Source organism: Homalodisca vitripennis, chromosome 6 (assembly GCF_021130785.1).
Source record: "Homalodisca vitripennis isolate AUS2020 chromosome 6, UT_GWSS_2.1, whole genome shotgun sequence".
NCBI classification, from domain to species: domain Eukaryota; kingdom Metazoa; phylum Arthropoda; class Insecta; order Hemiptera; family Cicadellidae; genus Homalodisca; species Homalodisca vitripennis.
In genome coordinates, this window is record NC_060212.1 from 156,841,004 (window position 1) to 156,862,138 (window position 21,135).

A 21,135-nucleotide genomic window follows, 5' to 3' on the forward strand; every position below is an offset into this window, starting at 1 on the left:
TGTAAGGAATGAAAATAAAAAAGGAAGACCATCCCAATTGCAAGACATTTCCCGGCTAAATGGGAAACTGCATCTACCATATCCTCTTGAAGGTAAAAAAGTGAAGAATTGCGTCGTGTGTAGCAGCAGAGCACAAGGCGGCACCAGGAAAAGGGTGAAGTTTTATTGCAAAACTTATGAAAATGAGCCCGGTCTTTACATTGGTGTTTGTTTTGAAAAGTACCATTCATCTCAGATATTTTAACAACAAGATGACAACTAGCCTGCAGTTAAATTTGTATTCGGAACAATAATATACAGTTAAATTTTATTTTTATCATGTTATAATTATTTACTGTCACATTATTAATACTCATTGTAACTCATGTTAGTTTATAGAAATATAACATTTCCATTGTAATACTTTTCGACTACATTATTATTTACCTTTGGACCTTTAAATCCATTTAAATTTTTAAAAGGCACAGTATCAATGACGCGGCGAAAATAAATCCGAGCTGGTGGGGACGCAATAATGACATGGCTGCTGTGTGCACGCAGGCGCCATAGTGGACAGCATCGCTGCCCATCCGATCTGAGTGGACAGTACGCGCTAAAATAATACAAACCTATGAGAAGCCATATTTGGTCAGCACTGCTGCCCATCCGAGCGGAAAGGGTTAATATTATAGTTTAGATAGACAGAATCCATGACTTCCGGTTCAGTAGCTATAATTTCAACATTCTAAACTTGTTTTCCATTAATCAATATTTGTTCATCGTAGAGAAAAGAATTTTTAATTTTTTAGAATTCTTAGGTCATTCACAACTTTTTTAACGTGTTTTTATATATGTAACGTGTGTTTTTTAACTTTCAGATATCAATATCAATGTTTCATGTATAAGTTGAAATTGTAAATATTTAGTGGAGAATCCATCATGTAATTATTGTTTTTAAAAGTAAAGTATTTCTTTATGAATTGTCTATTTTTGTAATGTTCATTATTTAGACATTGAGCGTTTTTTCCAACTTAAGTATTGTTCTTGAATACAAAGTAAATAAAGATAAAAACATTATGCCACAAAATACTTGGGTTCCTTTTCCAATAGCTTATCCAAAGGGGGTTGAAAATTGAAATCTTTAAACTGGAATCATCCTCTTTGGGACACGTTTTCTCAAAAATGTGTTGCCTTTGTGCCAAATAGAAAAGTCCCATTAACTTAACAACACTCCCCAAGTTTCGTTTTTTGATCATCAGTAATTCAGAGATGAGCATGGGGATTTCTTGGTTTCTCTATGTAAAGAATTTTGACTAGTTTTAACACCTCTCCTGTCTTTTTGCCTTATGCTAGGAATCTGCAGCACGTGAAGCTGCCCTGTTCACGATTGCCAACATTGCAGACACACTAGACCGTCATCGAGATACCTACTCGGAGAACCTCAAGTCCCGAGATCAGCTGCTGACCACCCTGCTGAGCCTGATACAGAACTCTCCTACTCCTGAACCCCTGATACTCAGGGTCACAGCTGCCATTGTGTATCCTTCTTTGGCTAAACATTTGGTATTTTGTATATTATTGTTACTTTAAAACTTGTTTTCCTTATAAAGTATCATTTTCACTGCACTATTCACAAGAAAATACCACAGGCAGTGCAATAATTATAAAGGTATTTTTTAATTTTAAAAATATACTTGTTTATATTGTTATACACATGAAAATAAGTTTTAAAATTCATAAAATATATTTATGCACAGTGAAAACATATACAACTACAATTACAATTTTGTAATACATTCACGATTTACTCTCTTATGTTGACTTACTGTGCTCCTAACGGTTTCATCTCTTACTGTCACTAGTTCATATTTACACACACACACAGTACTTAGTAAGAAAAAGACAAAGTAATGATTTACCTATTTCCCTAAGCAATGAGCCAACTCTTTGACCTTAGTAAAGAAAATGAGAATTTAAGTTGTGAAATACCATCGTTCCAAAACAAACGAACAAGAGCGTGCACTAAGAGAAGACTTTATTAATCAAGCAAATTCTGAAAGCCACATCTTCTCAGAGCAAATAAATGAGGTGTCATCTTTGAACAAGACCTTAAAAGATAAAACATTGAAGAAATTATGATAGAGGCAAACAGGGAGTCAGCTTTTCTTAAATGGAACCTATGAGCTAAAAAGGAAGAACTAAATATCTTAAATTTCAAAGTACAAAACACATGAGTGAAAAACTTGAAGTTAAGCTGATAGAGAATGGCAACACAATACTAGAAATGATAAGTTAGTACATTTCACTACACCATGTCAAGCTATATGAATCTAAACCATCCTACATGGGCAAGAAACTTCACAATACAGTACCACAAAGACTGCAACACAAGAGAGGGTACCCACTAAAAGCAGGCTCATGGACCAACCTTTCTACTGTCTTGCAGAATTTCTCCAAGGAATTTTTGAGAACTAATCTGAGTCTGTCATAAAAATTAAATCTTGACACTATTTGTAATCTTGATTATTAATAAAGATGATTCTGATTCTTATAGGAAAGTTAGCCAGACCATCAAGTTAATTTTAGAAATTTTATTTTTGGCTTAATATGCTTTTTTTTAGTTCATTATGATAAAATATTAACCCTTAAAGCTCTGAAGAAAATTTGGCCTCAGTTCAATTATTGTACATTAATGGATTTTTTAAATTCTGTTTTTGCTATAGTTAAATTTATTTTCTATTTCTTGAAAGAAATATAACAAATATACTTTTTAAAAGCTCTACTGGCTTTACATGTTATATTCACCATATACATGGGCACACTGTATGATTATATCTGCATGCCGAATCTTGCATCGTAAGACAAAACAATATTAAAGTATATAACAGGTTTTTGATTGATTTTTCACTTAAAACGCAATCTAATTTGCTTCCTGTCGGTCATATATGAATACATTTAACCATTTCTACATACTCGCAGCATTTTCTGAATCATAATGTGTACACGATAAACTAAAATAAGACAATTTTTTTTATTCTCGAGAGAAAGAGGTGGTTGCCTCCGGATGTAGTCCTAAAAAGACCTGTGTGCCTCTTTTACTTATGTTTGTGCCCTCAGAATCTGAGACTTACAGAAGCCAATACAATTTGAGGGCTCCTGAACTCTGATGTCCTTGGGGCTGAAAAGATACGCACCTAGGAATTTTTTACTACTTTCTGATATGGCAGGACAGTTTAGCCATATGTATTTTGCTGATTATTTTGCTTCTCCGCAGAGTCTGCATATATCAGTCTGACCCATCTTCATAAGATGTTTCCTAAGGGAACCATGTCCTGTGAACCTTCCTAATATCAATCTTATATCCTCCTTATTTAGTTCTAGGAGAGCTGCCCACCCTTTAGTATATGGAGAGATAAGCATTTTAAGTTGTCTTAGTCCTGAGGCCCTACTCCAGTTTTTAATCCTCTTTCCCAATCTTCTTGGAAAAGGCTATCCAGAAAGGTTGCCAGGTATCCAGAGTTCACATATTAGAGATCAAGCTCTCCCTTGACCTCACAGCCCTCAGTATATGCTGTTCCACCTTGGCTTAGAAAGACAGAGAAAATAAGTCAGTAATGGAAAAATATAGTAGAAGTTAGATTTTTGGGATAAGAATTTCCCGAAATTTGTGGGTAGACTGAAACGAAATGAGAGCGTGATATATGATAGAAAAGAAACCAGTCAGTCCAGCTCAGTCTGATAGGAGTTTGTTAGAAGACAAGAGGTGGATCGGTTCTCTGGTGGATGTGCTGGGAAGTACAGGACTAGATGAAGAGAGAAGGTGGCTGTGTGTGATTGTGCTTTGGGATGCACTGACTTGGTTCATGTATTGGGTTAATAATAATAATAATAATAATAATAATAATTTTATTTGTCATGAAAATGTATTACATCATTGACAAAGTCATAGTATATTGCTTATTGTTAACCAAGTCAATACAATAGTCAATAAAGTCTTACAAGTAAATTAAATAAAATAAATAAAAAATCACAAAAATGACAGTACAAATTGTCAGTAACAGTAACAAACACATTAAAAATCAATACTTTTGGTGTTGAAGAATTCATCTAGACTGTAAAACGGATTCTCCAACAACCAGGAATATAACTTATTCTTAAAGATATCAAAGGGATATGAGCAATATTTTTTCTCCAGAAAGTTATAAATTTTCAAAGATACTACAACATGACTGGTGAGGGTTTTGCTTAATCGAAAATGTCCAATTTCAGCATTGTTTCGATTACGCGTGTTGTGGTCATGAATTTTATGTTTAAAATTTAACAAATTTGGATTTTTATGGATGTAAACCACCGAGTCATATATATACAAATTTAGAACCGTCTGAAAACGAAAATTTATGAAATGGGGTTTGCAATGCTCTCTGGTATCACACTTTTTTAGAGCCCTAATTGCCTTTTTTTGTAATACTAGTATTTCGGAAATTCTGGTGCAATTACCATATAGGACTAATCCATATCTAAAAACAGATTGGAAAAAGGCAAAGTATGCGGCTCTTATAGAATTTAGTGGTACAATATCATTCAGTCTACTCTACTCAGAAGATAAATGACTCGTGAGAGTCTTTTATTTAGATAATCAATATGTGTTGCCCATGTCAAATTTCTATCAAGGTTGATACCCAAGAATTTAACTGAGTCTGAATAGCTTTCGTCCAATGACCCAGCAATATGCCTAAGAGTAAACAACATTTTTGTTGTTTTGTCTTTATTTAGCAAAAACCCATTAGCATGAAACCAGTTTGATGCATTTTTTTAATGTATCATTTGCCAACAGCTCCAGATCATGTACACTTTGACTGTTATAAACATGTTATAAAGACATGTTATAAAGACCCCGCCACCTCACACCCAAAAAAGAAAAAAAACGTATTGTGAGATGAAACAAGTAAAGAATATAACAGGTTTTTGATTGATTTTTCACATAACATGTAATCTAATTAGCTTCCCGACAGTCATAAATGAATACATTTAGACATTTCTACACACTCATAGCATTTTCGTTAATCATAATGTACACAATAAACTAAAATAAGACAATACAGATATACCTATATATATATAACGCTTTAACCAAAATTCTGTCATATCCGTATGTCGCACTTTAAGAGTTAATAACCAAGAGGTAAAAGTTATGTTCATTGAAATATATGAAATTAACTTTTACATTTTGTGAAACATTGACAAAAAATTATGTAGATTTGGTTCTGACAATATTTTGTATAAGGCGGGTAGAGCAATACAAAATTATTAAAGTTAAAATACACATTTTTAGAACAGTGTTACCCTTTTAAAATCAAGTTTATCAAAGAGCAAAATACAAAACATTAGTAGAACATCATAATAGAAAATCAGACCTAAGATCTATCTGTCAAATGATGAACTGAATCGTGCTAAAATCGTGTTTTGATCCACTTATGAAGTATCAGCCTTTTTTTTGTACTGAGGTCGCTTTCCTAAATCTACAAAACCCCTAAAGTTTTAGTTTTAGTCTTTGTCTATGCAAATAATTTTAGAATAATAATAACTTTTGACTTTTATTATATTTGACTTTTGATGTTTATGTTATTATCTTCTGAATTTCTGAGGTGTTGCCAAATTTCCTGAACATATCAGTAAGCTTCCACCTGAGTTGACACCGGAGGTGAGATCCACTCTGCTGAAGACTTGTTTTGATCGAGTATTTTCTGCCGAGGTCAGTGAGAACAGTGTGGAGGAGAAACCACCGGACAGCAGCCCTCTCATGAAGAATTTAGGTAATTTTTTCATTGAGACATCTGTTCACCGCAACCCCTCACCAATCTAGCAATTGTCGTATAACTCCTGATCTAGAAAATTGTTGTAAAATCAAATATCTAAAGCAGCTCTCAGGCCTAAGCATGCAACATTTTAGGAAATGAATTGTCTACAACAACCATCTGAGTGTGAAAATGACAATAGTCATCAAAATTTAAAAAAGTACATTTGCAATGCTAATATATCTAATTACCGTGTTATATATTCCAGAACTAAGAAACAAATTTCTCGTTTGAAAGGCAAACAACTGAACACAGAACTATACTTTCCCTGAGAGATGGTGGCAAAAACCAAGCCTGTCACAGACAAATGAGCTGAAAGAGTAGGAAGTTGAAGTTCTTTTACATACTTACTCCAATTAGACTATTCATGAAAGGAATTTCCTTCTCACTACTTCAATCACTATATTTGTAACCACAGTCTCTATTCTAAACCCCAGTGGCATACTAAAAACTGTCTTGAACCCAGGACTTCTTATCTTAATTATTCATAAATTTAACTTTGTCTCAAAATTGAAGTTCCTCATAGCTTTTGGGACTAACGCTTACATGTTAAAAGCTTGGAATCTATTAAAACTCCAAGATCAATGTACTTTTTTGAGCTTGCTACACTTAATCCCACAAGAAAAAAACAAAGGGATTAGTTGTACAAGTTAACCATCACTTTCATGAAGTTCAGTGACAATTGGTTGATTTCAGGTCATCCTGCAGCAGAATGAAAGGCTGATTGATGGCAGATTTAAATGGTCTGTCATCAGAGTAGACTTTGACACACACTTTATAAGTTACGGTGACAAAAAGTGTCATAGTTATTGTAATTTTGCTTATTATATCCTTAAACAACAAGTTGGAAACAGAAAAAGATTTAAATTAGTTTGAAGAATTTAAATTTAATACTAAATTTGTACTGCATTTGTACAGTATTAAGGTGTACTGTACTGTAAATCTGACTTAAAAATAAAATCTGGTTATATGCTAGCAATAGATGTATATGTAGTTGCAATTCAAGAAATATGAAGACCTTATTAAACTAAAAGTCTTAGAATTTCATAATTTTATATATGATCATTTGATAATGAGATAGGATATGAAAGTACTGGCTGAGCTAGATGGTTGTTGTAGGGATCCTAGTGGAAGAGTTGCTCATCGATGACGTGTCTCCTGCCACTCTGGATGATATCTCGACATTACTAGAGCCTTGGCTGGTTCAGCGCAATATACAGCAGAGAGCGGCAGCTGTGTACGTCCTGCGTATAACTCTACAGGCCTACTACAACCACATGACGTTCGGATACGAAGTGAGCCACGATTTAAGTAACCAAGAGATATATATGTGGAACTATATTTTCCAAAATCTAATGAAGACAAAGACTCCTGAAATCAACTTTGTAGTACGTTATTTAGTATACTTCTACGTAAGCTGTAATAAAATGTAACTACCTATTGCTTTACGAGTAATTTATTTTAATTGTATTGAGATGTTATAATTATCTTTTAGGCATGCCTTAATGTATCAGCAATGACACTAATTATGAAAAGTCAGAGTACATATTATTTATTTTTATTGTGTGTAACCGTTCATAAAACACATATTTATTAAGAAGAATAAGAAAATACGTTATTATAAACCTGAGGATATAATTTATTCTGGATACACTTTAAACGGCTTTTATTAAAATAATTGCTATGGTTTGTTCTATTACAGAATATTTGTGTATTTCACATATTAAAATATTATGTTACATAAAGTGCACTGTACACAAATAACTGTTGATCTGTGCTTCTCTTATACATTTTTTAGAGTTGGTGTTTACACTTCCTCAGGCCCAGTCAGTCAAATGCATCAGCTGGTTTAGTAACTGTTGTTTATTAAATATTTTGAATTCACAACAGGTAATGTGACTGGAGGGAGAAGGGGTTTTTGCATCAACCACGGTTATGGGCTTTTTGCTTATTTGCTTTCTCTATATAAATTTAAAAATTTGGTCATTTAAGAAATCATCCTTTATATTTTAATTTTTGACAGTCCAAATAACTGCCCTCACATGTTCATATAGCAAACAGAAATGGTGGCCACTTTGTTTGTTGAATACAGATGCATGAAAGAGAAGATGAGGTTATTTCTCTTAAGGCACACAAGGAAATTTAAAAATTCCCATTAATCCATACAGTTGCTTTCTCTAATCTAGTAAGAGTCAATAAGTGAAATGATTGTTACAAATATAAACTAACTCATAACTGTAACGCACGTTATAACTCAACGTAAATGTATCATCTTAGATGAGGTAAACTGTTATAGAAATAGATATAAAGTGATTTGATAAGTCGCTTGAAATACCAAGATTCCCTCCTTATTAAACAGCATGACAAATATGTCAACTGTGACTATATAAACCTGGCAATACATAACATAATATGTCAGAGTTAAAGAAAGTATTCAATAGTTTTCTTCTGTTCAATTGGTGTTTCTTAACTTTTATTCATGAACGTAAAATCTTTAAAATAGCATAAATAAATTGGTTCTTGCAGTTTAAACATATTTTGTTTGTAATTTTTATAATTAAACCTTATTGTATACAGGAAATAAAGTAAAATTCCAAAAAAATATTTCATAAAACTTTTGTTGTTTGAATTAAATTAAATAATAATTGTATGTGAAGATTCTTGGAGCATTAGAAATATATTAATTTAATACCACTAGTGAATTACAATACATATTCCAATAATTAATTTAATTTTGTGAGGCCTTTCAGAATCAAGAATTCCATCGTCAGGCAACTTCACAAATGGAATACTTGATTCTGAAAGGCCTCGCAAAATTAAATTAATTATTGGAATAATTATGGGATGTAATTCACTAGTGGTCATCATCATCATCATCATCAGACGTTTCCGTTATCACGGGTCGTCGTACACAGCCTCCTCCTCCACTTTTGTCTATCATTCCAGGTCTCCTCTTCCTCCACCTGTATTTTCTGTAGTCCCCTTCTCTCTATGTCTTTCCACACTTGGTCCTCCCATCTTCCTCTCGGTCTTCCTCTCGGTCTTTTTCCTCCTTCCTCCTTCTCCAGTGCTATTCTAGGCATTCTATTATCTCCCATCCTCTTCACATGCCCCATCCACTGTATTCTTCTTCCTTCCATTGTCTCTTGCAGTGAAACTACCTTCAATCTTTCTCTGGTTATTTCGTTCCTTATTCTATCTCTTCTTGTAGTCTTCTCTATCCCTCTTCACTAGTGGTATCAAATAATAATTTCATGTTATAATTTTAGTACATACACATTATTACAACTAACAGTTGTCTTGCAAAACAACTGACCATGCTTCTTCTTTCCCATTTTGTCACAGTTCAAAAAAATCATTTGGTCTTATTCATACCATAGCACAACAGTGAATTTTACAATATTTCCTCTGCTATTCATGTGGCATGTGTCACAAAACCCGATCTATTGACATTAACAGATGAATTCAATATGGACAGGTACTAAAGTGAAATATGCTCAATTAACCTATTCATATGACTTTGTGAATTCAGTATAGTAAAACGATGTACATGTGTCCTTAGAACCCAAGCAAGTTCAGTCAAGCTGGGATGCTGCTGGCACGCTCAGTGCTACGGTGTCTGGACGAGGAGGGGTTGGTGCGTGCAGCCGCACTCGACTGTGCTAAACTCATCCTGCTTATCACTGCCAAGTATGAGGGGCACTCGGTAGGTGACCCGGAGCTAGAACAGGCATTCGCAAGCATGTCCATCAGCGACTCTAACATCAACGAACAGCTGGCTCGGGTTGGTCTAACTTCACGCTGCTATTTTAAACTGTTTAAGTGGTGTTTATTTTATTCTATATTGATGTACATTTATATGTATTAGTTTTCCAACATTTCATAAAATATACTGCGTACCAAAACAAATACGCTTGACTCCTAATTATGTAGGGCAAATCAACCATGTTCCGGGTTAACCATGGTGACACATTGAATCGGAAAAGTAAAAAAACAACTTTATTACACACTGAAACAATACCATCAGACAAATATCAAACCTTAAGAAGATGTCAGATTGGAAGACTAATAAAAGTTGGCATTTCTGATACTTTTCTTTTTAAACATATGTATTATTTCACTAATTTATTGACAAACAGAAAGAAAATCGTAAAGTATAGAATAGAATAGAATATTCTTTATTGCACATATTCTTGGAGAACAGGGCAAAAGTCATGTTTATGTTACAATTGGTGTATGAGTTAGTGTTTGTCAAAAATTGTGTGTTCTACATTGAACAAATTCTTAGATGGTGTAAATTGGTCGCTCCAGTAGCCAGTTTCTCAAGGAGGCTTTGAAGTTCTTTTCTGGCAGTCTTCTTAGGGATTCAGGTAGAATGTTGAAGAAACATTGCTCCTCGATAAGAAGGTTTCCTCTCAAATAAGCTGAGATGATGTTGATTTAGGAGAAAGTTGCTCCTGTGTCTGGTGTTATAGGAGTGTCCGTCTCCAGTCCTTGCTTGCCCTGATTTGATTGTATAGAGGATTGTCTCTCTTGGATGTAGAGTCCTACTACAGTCAGAATTCTCAGTTCTTTGAAGGCTTGTTCGGCATGTGTCAAGTGGTCCTAGTCCTTTTAGAGCTCTAATTGTCCTTTTTTGTAGAACCAGCACCCTTTGGAGATTTGAGATTGTCGTGCCTCCCCCAGGCTATCAGGCCGTATCTCAAGTGAGATTCAAACAACGAGTAGTATGCTGTCATAGCTACATCAGTGTTGCTGATTTGTGCAATTCTCCTTATTGCGTAAAGACTGCTATTTAGTTTTTGACAGAGCTGGTTTGATGTGTGGTTCCCAAGATAAATTTCGGTCCAAGGTGAATCCTAATATTTTCCGAATTCTATTGTAGTTACTTCTGGGAGACCATGATAGTTATTTTGAGTAGCTGTAAAAATTAGTTGTTGGGTTTTTGATTCATTTAAACCAAATCATTTAGGTTGCAATATTGTTTAGCTATATTGAAAGCTACAAAGGAGTCAATGTCTAGTTGATCTTTGTTTTTGTTTGCTACAATAAGGGCTGTATCATCGGCGTACATTACCATTTCACAATAGTTTTGAAGGTATTCTGGAAAGTCGCTAGTCAGGAAGGATATACAAGACAGGTCCAAGAACAGAGCCTTGCGGCACTCCTCTGCTTACTGGTAGTGGTTCAGATTTTACTTTTTTGACCGTGTTGTGTGTAGTGTAGGTAATTTCCACAATCTGTGTCCTATTGCTGAGGTAGCTCTTGAACCAGTCTATTTCTTTGTCAATGATTCCCAGAGTTTGCAGTTTTTTTGTAATGAGCTTGTGGTCTAGACAATCGAAGGCCTTGGTAAAGTCCAAAAGTATACTTGTGGCTATATATATCCTGCTTCCAATTTATCAATGATGGTTTCAATTAGTTGGACCAGTGCTGTTGCTGTAGATCTGTTCTTTTACAAAAACCATGTTGTTCTCGGAGTAAGAAGGTGATGCTGTTTGAGATGGTCCAGTAGTCTAGTTAGCACTACTCGCTCCAGGATTTTGGAAAAAAAGTGGAGATAAGTGAGATTGGCCGATAACTGGTGGCTTCATCAGTTGCTCCAGTCTTATATTTTGGATAAATTTTTGCGAGTTTCAACCCGCTGGGAAAAGTCCCTTGTAAAAGTGATTTGTTTATAATAGTTGTTAGTGGAGTGATAATTTTATGTTTGCATTGTTTGACCAATTTAGAAGATATTTCATCGTCTCCTGTTTGATGTTTTTGATTTTAAGGTGTCTATGATGTTTCCGAACTTCTATTTCATTTGTCTCCTGGAAAATTAGTCTTGTTATTTGGGGTATGTAATTTGGTTCTATTGTGTGTGTTGTTCGTTGTTTTCATTTTCCTTTGGTATCAAGTGTTCTGTCAGCAATTGTAGCAAAGAAGCTATTTAAGTAATTGGCGATGTCTATTGGAGAGTCTGATGCGTAGTCCTGTATGTTTAAGCGTTCAAGTTGAGTTTTTTCTAATCTCTCTTTTCTTTCATTATTAATCACTTTCCACATGGCTTTTGATTTGTTGTCAGATCTTTCAATGTAGGAGGAGTTAAGCTGTTTTCTTAGTGTTTTTAGTTTTAAGTCGTAAGGATTTTTTCCTTTGGGCTGTTTCTTTTTTGTCGTCAGGATGGCCCGTAATGTGTTCTCGATTTAGTGCCTCTAAGTATGCGTTTTTTAGCGCCTGGCTTTTCATCATCCCATATATTCTTGGTGGGATTTCTTTTATGTTTTACTATTTTGAGAGGGCAGGCTATGTTCATTGCAGATTGGAGGATCCCATGAAACGCTTTATAAGCAGCATCCACATTGTCTGTGAGCATAACTTGTGACCAGTCCTGTGCTTGTAGATTATACCTCAGTTCTTCTACGGTTCTTGTGTTATAACATTTTTGCTCCGGTTAAATGTTCAGTATTTTCTTTGCACTACTGAAATGACATTTTACAATGCTACACTGACATTAATGTGTTTATTAATTTAATAACTCTTTATTTTCTTCAACTACTCTTTACAAAAATGTTATCGCTCTTTACGTAGCAGTATGTAGAGAGTATGTGAAGCAAGTGTAGATACTGTCAGGTGTGATGTATTTAAATGAATACATACTATGTAAATGGTGGTGTTAATGTTGGGAGTGCCGATGGCCGAGTGGTCTAAGACACTGGAGTCTGAGTTAGAGATAGCGCAGGTTCGAATCCTGTCTGTGACCGTTGGACTTTTTATCAGTACCATCAACCTTGTACTGTATCGACTCTCCTCCTTATTCTGTTTGATAAGATCCTCGCACAGGCCAGTGGCCCATGAGGACGGGCAAAATAAGGCAAAAAGGAGAAAAAAAAAATATATATATGTTAACAGCCTCTCATTCTTAGCCTCACAATCTAATATATTTTATTCTGCCCAACAGATAGTTGCCAGCAAGCTACCCCACTATCAGCTGTACCACTTTGCAGACACTGTACTGCAGGGGCTGTCAGACCTGGAGCCTGCCAATGTGGACTCGGTCAGTGACATCTTGGTCCACTTCTTCCAGGCAAAGGGTAGTGAGCTGTACCACCACATCAACGATATCTTGGGTCAGTCACACAAATATCAGTTGTGGGTGTTGGGCTACAGTTTACTTTTTAAAGGTTTACATGTTTATTAGCCTCTATCTTAGGGTCACATTTTTGTTTATAATTATAAAACCTATTTCTCTTAACTAAACTTATTAGTGTGTCGTATGATTTCATTCAGCATATGTAGATTGTAAATATACTAATTATAATGGATTATATATGTGCATATAAAACACCTGAGAAATGAGAAAATTTAATTTTTTTAAACAGAATTTTCAAAAGCGCACTTTTGCACAAAGTGTTAAGTAAAAAATGTCTTCATCAGTGTAACATAAAAAAAAGTATTTTTTTTTTTAAATACAGTTCACTACATATAAATGTTAAATTATTTTTATTACTCTAAAGTGCAAGAAAGTTACAGTGTAAAACTAAAGTGTATGTGAAGTTTCCAGTAGAGAGTAGCTTTTACAATGGAGTGTTCCTGATTTTCATAATATTTTGGTCACTATCTGTAAGAATCCTTTTTTATATTATATATCCTTTATCAAACTATATATATATATAAAAACAAAAAAGCAAATTAGCATGTAAGTACTTAGAAGTGACATAGATAAATATGGTAACTTAAAAAATATCAAAATATTAATTTTTTACTATTGATAACCTACTAGGCCTATAATAAAATAATGTTTACAGTTAGTTTAAAGATTGAAATTACACTACATTGTAAAATAGCCTACAATAAAAAGTTTTAAATAATCTTCATAATAAGTAAATCATTAATAATAAAATAGTTGCAGTTAGTTCAAGAAATTCACCTGAAAATAAAACACTGAAATTAGACCAAATAGACCTAGGCTAGATCTTGCTGAAGCTCACTATATTTTACCACAAAACAATAGATGTCACTATATTTGTAACACTACAATAATATTTTCACGGTTCTTTGGTATTATCTGGAGGCCACTATTTATGGAAGATTTCTTCTTACTAGGGAACTAAAAAAACTATATTATTAGAAAGAACATACTTTTTTTGACTTACTGTGAAAATTACATGTCATTATGATGATTGGTTCTTGTTTTCTGCCTCCTAAAATGAAGCAATTCGGCTAGAAAGAAGCCACCCTGTCCCTATGTACTATTTGTTATTAGGATATAATATGTAGGTTATCATATATATATATATATATATATATATATATATATATATATTACTAATAGTACCAAAGTTAAATACAACCTTTACGAGCGCTCAAAAGTGCGGGGTGGCGCCACCGAAGCCCTGGTGGCCAGGGGCATTTCCGATCGGTACTTTTCTGACCTCAGACCACGTCCTAGATTGTCCATTTCTGACATCAGATCACGATGGAAGGTCTGGCACATGATCTGAGGTCAGAAAAGTGTTAGATGGAAATGCCCCTGGCCATGAATGCAGGCTTCAGTGGTGCCACTCCGCACTTCTGGCAAAAATAGAAAAACATTCCCCCTAAATTCCAGATCAGATCACGTGAGCGCTTCATAACTATTTACATTTATAATACGTCCGTATGTATAATTATTTACTAAAGCATTGTCATAGCCGGTGCTGTTTTGAAGTATTTTGAGTCAGTTCTTCGATGGAGTAGAGAGGTCTGTCCAACAGCCTGTGTGCAGTGCAGTCCTCAGTACCCTGTTCCAGATGCTCCTCTTGATTTGCAGCTCTCTATATATGAGGTTGAAAATCTTGCATCCAATGTATGATGGTTTTTTGTCATACAGCGTCAGGTAATGGGCTGGGAGGGTGTACAGCCCTTCATTTCTGGTATTATAGGAGTGGATGTTAAATTACCTAATTTGGTTCTCACCAACCGCATACATTACTAGTTGAAGGGTTTACACTCCAATCACAGTCAGTATTTTTAGGGTTCTGAAGGTGTCTTTGCAACTGTCCGTAGGTCCAATGTTGACTAGTGTCTGGATTGCTTTTATCTGAATCACTAGTACTCTTTGTAGATTTGTTTTAGCAGCTCCTCCCCACACTGGTATTCCATATCTTAGGTGTTTTACAAAAAGTAAAAAGTAGACTGTTTTCACAGTGTCAATATTGTTTATTGATTTTAATTATCTGAGAACAAAAAGGCCTGTGTTGTTTTTTGCATAGGATTGCAGTGAATGTGCCCTCCTTCACCGTGACCGCTGTCAGTTCAGCTGTTTAATGACTTGACTTTTTTTATATAATGTAGACTTATACAATGTGAATATCTATTTGCATTTTTGTGTAACTACTATAATCTTTGAATAGATGACCTTTCTTTATTATTCCTATTGGTTACTACTAAAGTTGGGAGATTTGAAAATAGTAGTTAATTAAATTTTTTTTCATAAAGTATAAAGTTTTTAAGCAACACCAGATCAATAGAATGAAAAAAAATTTAATAAATTAAAAAAAGAACTCACTTTTGGGGTCTTGTATGATGTACGGAAGTCACAGAGTTGATGTTGGCATTATTGTTTTGTAGCCCTGCTGTTAGTGCGGTTGGCTGCCCTGAACCCCAGCAGCCGAGTTGGTGCTGTAAGGACAGTCCTGCACCTTGCCAGACATCACCCCAAGGCTGTGGTCAACGTACTACTGGACCAGCCTTTGCCACTGCACATGTGAGTACATCAGCCAGATTTGATGTTTCAAACAGTTCAAAATTCATGTATTGATCATATGAATTACGTACAAGATTTGACTTTGAATATTCAGGTTGTTAAATAAGGTAGTATACAATTTAACTGTAATCGTTGTGGTAGTTTTATTTAGACTTGCTTGTCTTATAATTTATTCACTTGTTGTGTCATCATGCTCCTCTCATAATAAAATAAATAATTGTTCACTTCTGTATATATATATATATATATTGTGTGTATATATTTATATATATTATTGTGTGTATACAGGGTGACAATTAAGTCTGGAACCCCCTTTTTAATTTTTGAACCACAATAGAAAGAAATACCAAAGTTCAAACGTGCTTACTGGTGAACATTCTAACAGTAATTGTGTTATTGGTAATAATTATTGATTCCTGGCTTTGATTACTACATTGTTAGATGATGGGAGGGGAACATTTTGAACACTTACTTTGATCACAGGTACTTAAAAATTGGTGTTTACTTGTAATACTTAATAATTTACATTGTTAAATTGTTATAAACTTCAAATAGCTATAACTACTGAATGAATCCACCTTTTGAAGTCCGGTTTGCGGCATTGTACTCTGCTAAGTGAGACCTTTAATTTGATACCAAACTTGACCTATGCTGCTATTTAAGAATTTTGTCTGACTCCTTGTGGACCGTCCCCCAAAGGGAATATCTGGTCGGTAATTGGGCAGATGTGTGCGTTACTATCACCAATAAGCACGTTTGAACTTTGGTATTTCTTTCTATTGTGGTTCAAAAATTAAAAAGGGGGTTCCAGACTTAATTGTCACCCTGTATATTGTGTATATATACACTGTGTAAATAAAAAGTATGGATACACTCTGTTTAGTTTTTTATTAATAAAGATGGAGGCATGGAACTCTGGCCACCTTTTCTAGGAAATAGAAGCAGATTTTTAGTCACTGTTACAACTTTGCTCATTTCCCCAAAATGGGATTGGGGGAGAGGGAGGCAGCTCAAAATTTTTAAATGTAAAGATCCATTAAGTGATACCTCATTTTAAAGGCCTTGATAAAAGAAGAACAGTGCCATATTTATAGTTTGATAAGGGACTTTAATATTGAAAAGGATTCTTACAGATAGTAGTCAAAATATTATAAAAATCAGAAACACTCCATTGTAAAACCTATTCTCTTTCTTCTGAAATCAAAGACTATGAACCTAAAGTTTTACAAAGAAGGCTGTATAGACAAGTCATATTGTAGTGCTAGGATCTGGAAATGCAAAATTTCAGTTCTTGATTGTGTTTATGGATTTTACCCCTAATATGTTACATCCTTACTCTTGCATGTAAACCAGTGTTTTATATGATTTGTTTATTTTACTTTTTCATAGTAATTTTTCATCCTCTTTGAGGAATATATTGAACCATAAATCTGAAACTGTAGTGATTGTAACAGTTATCTGGTTATTGCTACTGATGGCTGATCGTTGCAATGTAACTGGATTGAGGATGGAAGCCAACTCCTCTCTTTACTGTTTCATTAACTGGCTAGATCAGTCCAAAGTAACCATGTAGCAGATTCTCTTGTCTGTTGTCTCACTATAGTTCTGTTGTTGTCCATGACAGGAGTGTGTGTGACTGCTGGAAGGTACTAGCTGCAGACTCAGCTCTGGCTGCGGACATATCCTCACAGTTCCTGCGACTTATGAATTCCACCCCTCTGCTCAACGATGATGCTACCGTTCCCAACAAGGATAGACCCAGAGTTGCAGCTCTCCTGCCATTCGCGGTCAGTATAAACTATTTGTCATTGTAGTCTGTGATCATTTCAGACTAATTGTTATATTTACCATTAAGGTGTGTATAATTAAATCTATACATCTCATCTCTTAACTTGCATTATTGATGTTCGTATTCACGTCCAGTGTATACATATAATGGTAGGAATACACCTGTTTTAATGTATATTAAATACTGGAACGTTTGTTGTATAACTGGAATAAATCCATATGGCTATAAATGGGCTGTGCAGTAATCGAATGAAATGATTTCATCAGTCTAGAACCAGTGGGATAACTCTGTAAGTTCTTATGTGTTTTGAATAATAACATGACTGCCAGTGTATCCTCATGTACTTATATGTTTCCACAATCCTGAAAAATGAGTTTGTGTGCCCCTTACAAAAACCCAGAAGTTTTATGTGTTAACCAGCTTAGGCTGATCTCAATCTTGTGAATAACAAAAAATAGTTATTAAAGGTACATGAATCAAGAAGTTATCTCAGTTTTCTCTACAATTTTGTTTTACCAATTATGTACTAATGATTCTTAGCTGAAAAGAACATCAACGTTTTTAGAAGGTGCGAAATAGCAAATCTTAGTTGGTAAATAAGTGAAACAGTTTTGCTGTTTTTGTATTTTTTTAAATCTTACCAAGATTATGTAACTTGGATATAAAGAGTATGTGAATTGTTTAACTGATCATTGATTCTTGTATATTAAAACCATATTTGTTCTACACATATGAAATGTATAGCTTTCCAAAGCTCAACTCGTTATCTGGCCTGACAGGTAGTGTCCGCTCTGCGAGAGATGATGCTGGTGGCATCCATGCGTGACCTGACCATGGCCCACTTCCCAGATCTGTTTGCACTCAACCTGACTGTTCTCGCAGCCTATGTCGGGGTCACCCCGCCTGTGTATAGTCCCGGCTCAAACAAGTCTGCCTTCATCCCCAACCGGGAGGCTTACAAGATAAACCCGGCCAGGTAGGCTGTTGCCTTACAAATTTTTAAAAAGTTATGAGTGTCAAGTTGCCTGACTGTGGCATAAAAAAAGATATAAAGATTTATATTAAAGGTAGGTAATGAGGTAATGTTTGATATTTTTTGTTTAGGGTGGCTCAAGAAAGTCTCAAGAACTTCCTGCTGTGTGCTGGATGTGACGCTGCTGCTGAAGCTGTCCTGGAGTGTTCTCAGATAGACCTGAGCAACAGTCCTGACTACTTTCTCGCCATGATGCCTTCTTTGACCAGGTACGATAACCACTAGACAAGGCTGCTATATTTCAATTTTTTCAATTTGTATGTTAGGTAATTGAATTTATAGAAGTGATTAATGTTTTTTTTTTGTTGCTCAGAGCTATATGTGAGAACCTTGGCCACATGTTACCCAAGATATTGACAGCCTTAGGCCAATACAGCAGCAGTCCACACGAGGCACAGAGAGCAGCCGTCACAGCATTCAACGTTGAGGTTAGCTGTGCAACATAAGTTGATGTGGAATTGTAAATGTTATATCCAGGATTGACTCTGGTTCAACTAATGATATTTAATAATTATAAAGGTGCTTTTGAAATATTTTTTTATCTAAACTAAATGTATTATTTATCTTTGCTGTTGTACAAGTGTGGTTCGGAAAGTCTCCTCTTTTGTTGTAGAATAAGAAGTAACTATTTAATCCAATTCATAGCGTAAAAATACAATCCTTAAATAGAACCACTTTTTAACCCTCCATCGGGCGCTTAAAATTAGAAACACCATCAGGCGCTCACGGAGGTTTCCTCCAGGTTAGTGAATAATGGATATTATAGTCGTTTAAACTGTTTTTATTTGTTTAAATATTCATACTGATTTAATTACAATGTAATATATTCATTTTTAGAATTTAAATAAAAATTACTCTCTTATGTAATGAATTTTCCAAATAAGAATTTTAAAATTTAAAAAAATGTTATTGTATAGTAACAACATGATTTATTTTAAGGAATAATGCAATTAATTGTAAAAATGTTTAACCTTCTGAAATAATATATGGAAATTAACTTAGTTTTTAACTTCTTACAAAAACAACTTACTTCAATTCTTGAGATATTATACAATAATTGTAATGTCAATTATTATTCTAAAATCAAAATTTATTCTTTACTAAAATTTTTTTAACACTACACAAAGTTTCAAAACATTTTCCTTCTGGTTCTTATAACGACAATGTTCACTCCATAAACAGTACTGAAATGTTCCCTAGCACACGGGTACTGTACTGACAAGTCTCTCGTCTTCATTCTCCATTTCACAAAATTCAAATAAAATATATTGTAAAACTTAAAAAGAAACCATCGCAGGTCAGACATTTAGGCGCACACGGATTATTACTCCATAAAAACTAAACACTATAAGGCGCTCACGGAGATTTCGTCCAAGGACTACAAACACGACATCGGGCGCTCACGGAGGAATCGTCCAGTCTCGCACGGAAGTAGACCTCATACTGACAGATTTTGACAAAGATAAGCGGGAGGCTATTGTTTCGCTTCCCCGAAAGATGCTCGTGAAGTACACTGCGGGACACGACTGCCAACATCAGAAAAGTAGTACTATTTTTAATAATAAAAAATACACGGAGGAAAACTCCGTTTAGCGCCTGATGGAGGGTTAATTGAACTGAATTAATAGGTTTTACATTGTAAGCAATGTAATCAAAGTGGGAACAATCATATGACATTTTAACATGTGACACATTAACACATACAGATAAACTACCCCAACATCATCTTCTAGTGACTCGGTGTGTAGACTATTATTATACACTGCTATGAAACCCAACTTAATGAAAAAATATTGTAAATGTATCATACAGAAAGATATTTTGAGAAAAATTTCATCTGTAGACTTTAACCCGTTTATAACGTCACAGACGCCGTATGGCGCATAGACAAACTATCTCCAAACGGCAAAGACGCGGTACGGCGCATCGACACAAAACTGCGTCTATAGCAAATTTAAGTTCCCTTTAAATCCGATCAATGTCACTAACGGTATGCGTCAACCATGTGTGTGGGTTATTGACCTATGTCAAGCGTCAAAATATAGCTGTCGCGTTACATTGTTTGAAACAATAGACGCGGTGTCTAGACACTCTCCCCGCCACACGGCACAGACGCCGTACAGCGCGCGCGCTTTTGTTTGCAGTTTGGCTTCAGGTAGTGCGTGTCTAACCATCGCTGAGTCGGTTTCCTTCGTCGTGTTTTCTGTTTATATGGTTTTTATTTATTTTTAATTTTATTATATATAATTTATTTTAATTATATTTATATAACTGTCTGGTAATGTTTATAGTTTAGCTAATAAAATTTTGTGTGCCTTTTATTTTGACTTTATTTATATCTACAATTTAATGTCCCATAAATATATGTACGTACAAGATAATTTTAAAATTTTTACTTTTTTATACTTACAATAATTATAGAAAGTAAAAATAAAAATGAACTTTACACATTTAAATTTTTTTTTTTAATATTGTGCCGTTTGCTGGAAGTTGTGAAAAGATATACTGACGTTATAAGGGTTAAAATTTGCTTGAAACTTCATTACTACAAAGACAAGAGTAAGTCTTGATAGTGCATGTCCAAACATGAAATTTGGCGAAGCGTCATTAAAGCCTATCACATTGTAGGCTGAAACAATTTTTGTTTTGTCTGTCGGAGATGTAAAAGTGTGTTTCTTTATGTCTATACATAGAACATTTTGAAAATGAAATGTAGATTTTAAATTTTAGCAAGCAAGCTTAGCAACTC

General features: G+C 34.6%; 1 protein-coding gene across 4 annotated transcripts in view; it reads left to right on the top strand.

Moving 5' to 3' along the window:
• LOC124365053 (maestro heat-like repeat-containing protein family member 1) overlaps nucleotides 1-21,135 on the top strand; it is an 87,041-nt gene that overhangs the window by 53,641 nt on the left and 12,265 nt on the right. For 3 of the 4 annotated variants that reach the window (XM_046820963.1, XM_046820964.1, XM_046820965.1), the window contains 10 exons: nucleotides 1,333-1,517; nucleotides 5,653-5,792; nucleotides 6,954-7,222; nucleotides 9,397-9,618; nucleotides 12,778-12,946; nucleotides 15,429-15,564; nucleotides 17,189-17,351; nucleotides 18,133-18,329; nucleotides 18,458-18,595; nucleotides 18,700-18,814. In XM_046820963.1, coding sequence (XP_046676919.1) covers nucleotides 1,333-1,517; nucleotides 5,653-5,792; nucleotides 6,954-7,222; nucleotides 9,397-9,618; nucleotides 12,778-12,946; nucleotides 15,429-15,564; nucleotides 17,189-17,351; nucleotides 18,133-18,329; nucleotides 18,458-18,595; nucleotides 18,700-18,814 — 1,734 coding nt within the window. The remainder of the gene's footprint in view (nucleotides 1-1,332; nucleotides 1,518-5,652; nucleotides 5,793-6,953; nucleotides 7,223-9,396; nucleotides 9,619-12,777; nucleotides 12,947-15,428; nucleotides 15,565-17,188; nucleotides 17,352-18,132; nucleotides 18,330-18,457; nucleotides 18,596-18,699; nucleotides 18,815-21,135) is intronic. The other variant, XM_046820966.1, reaches the window with a different exon arrangement.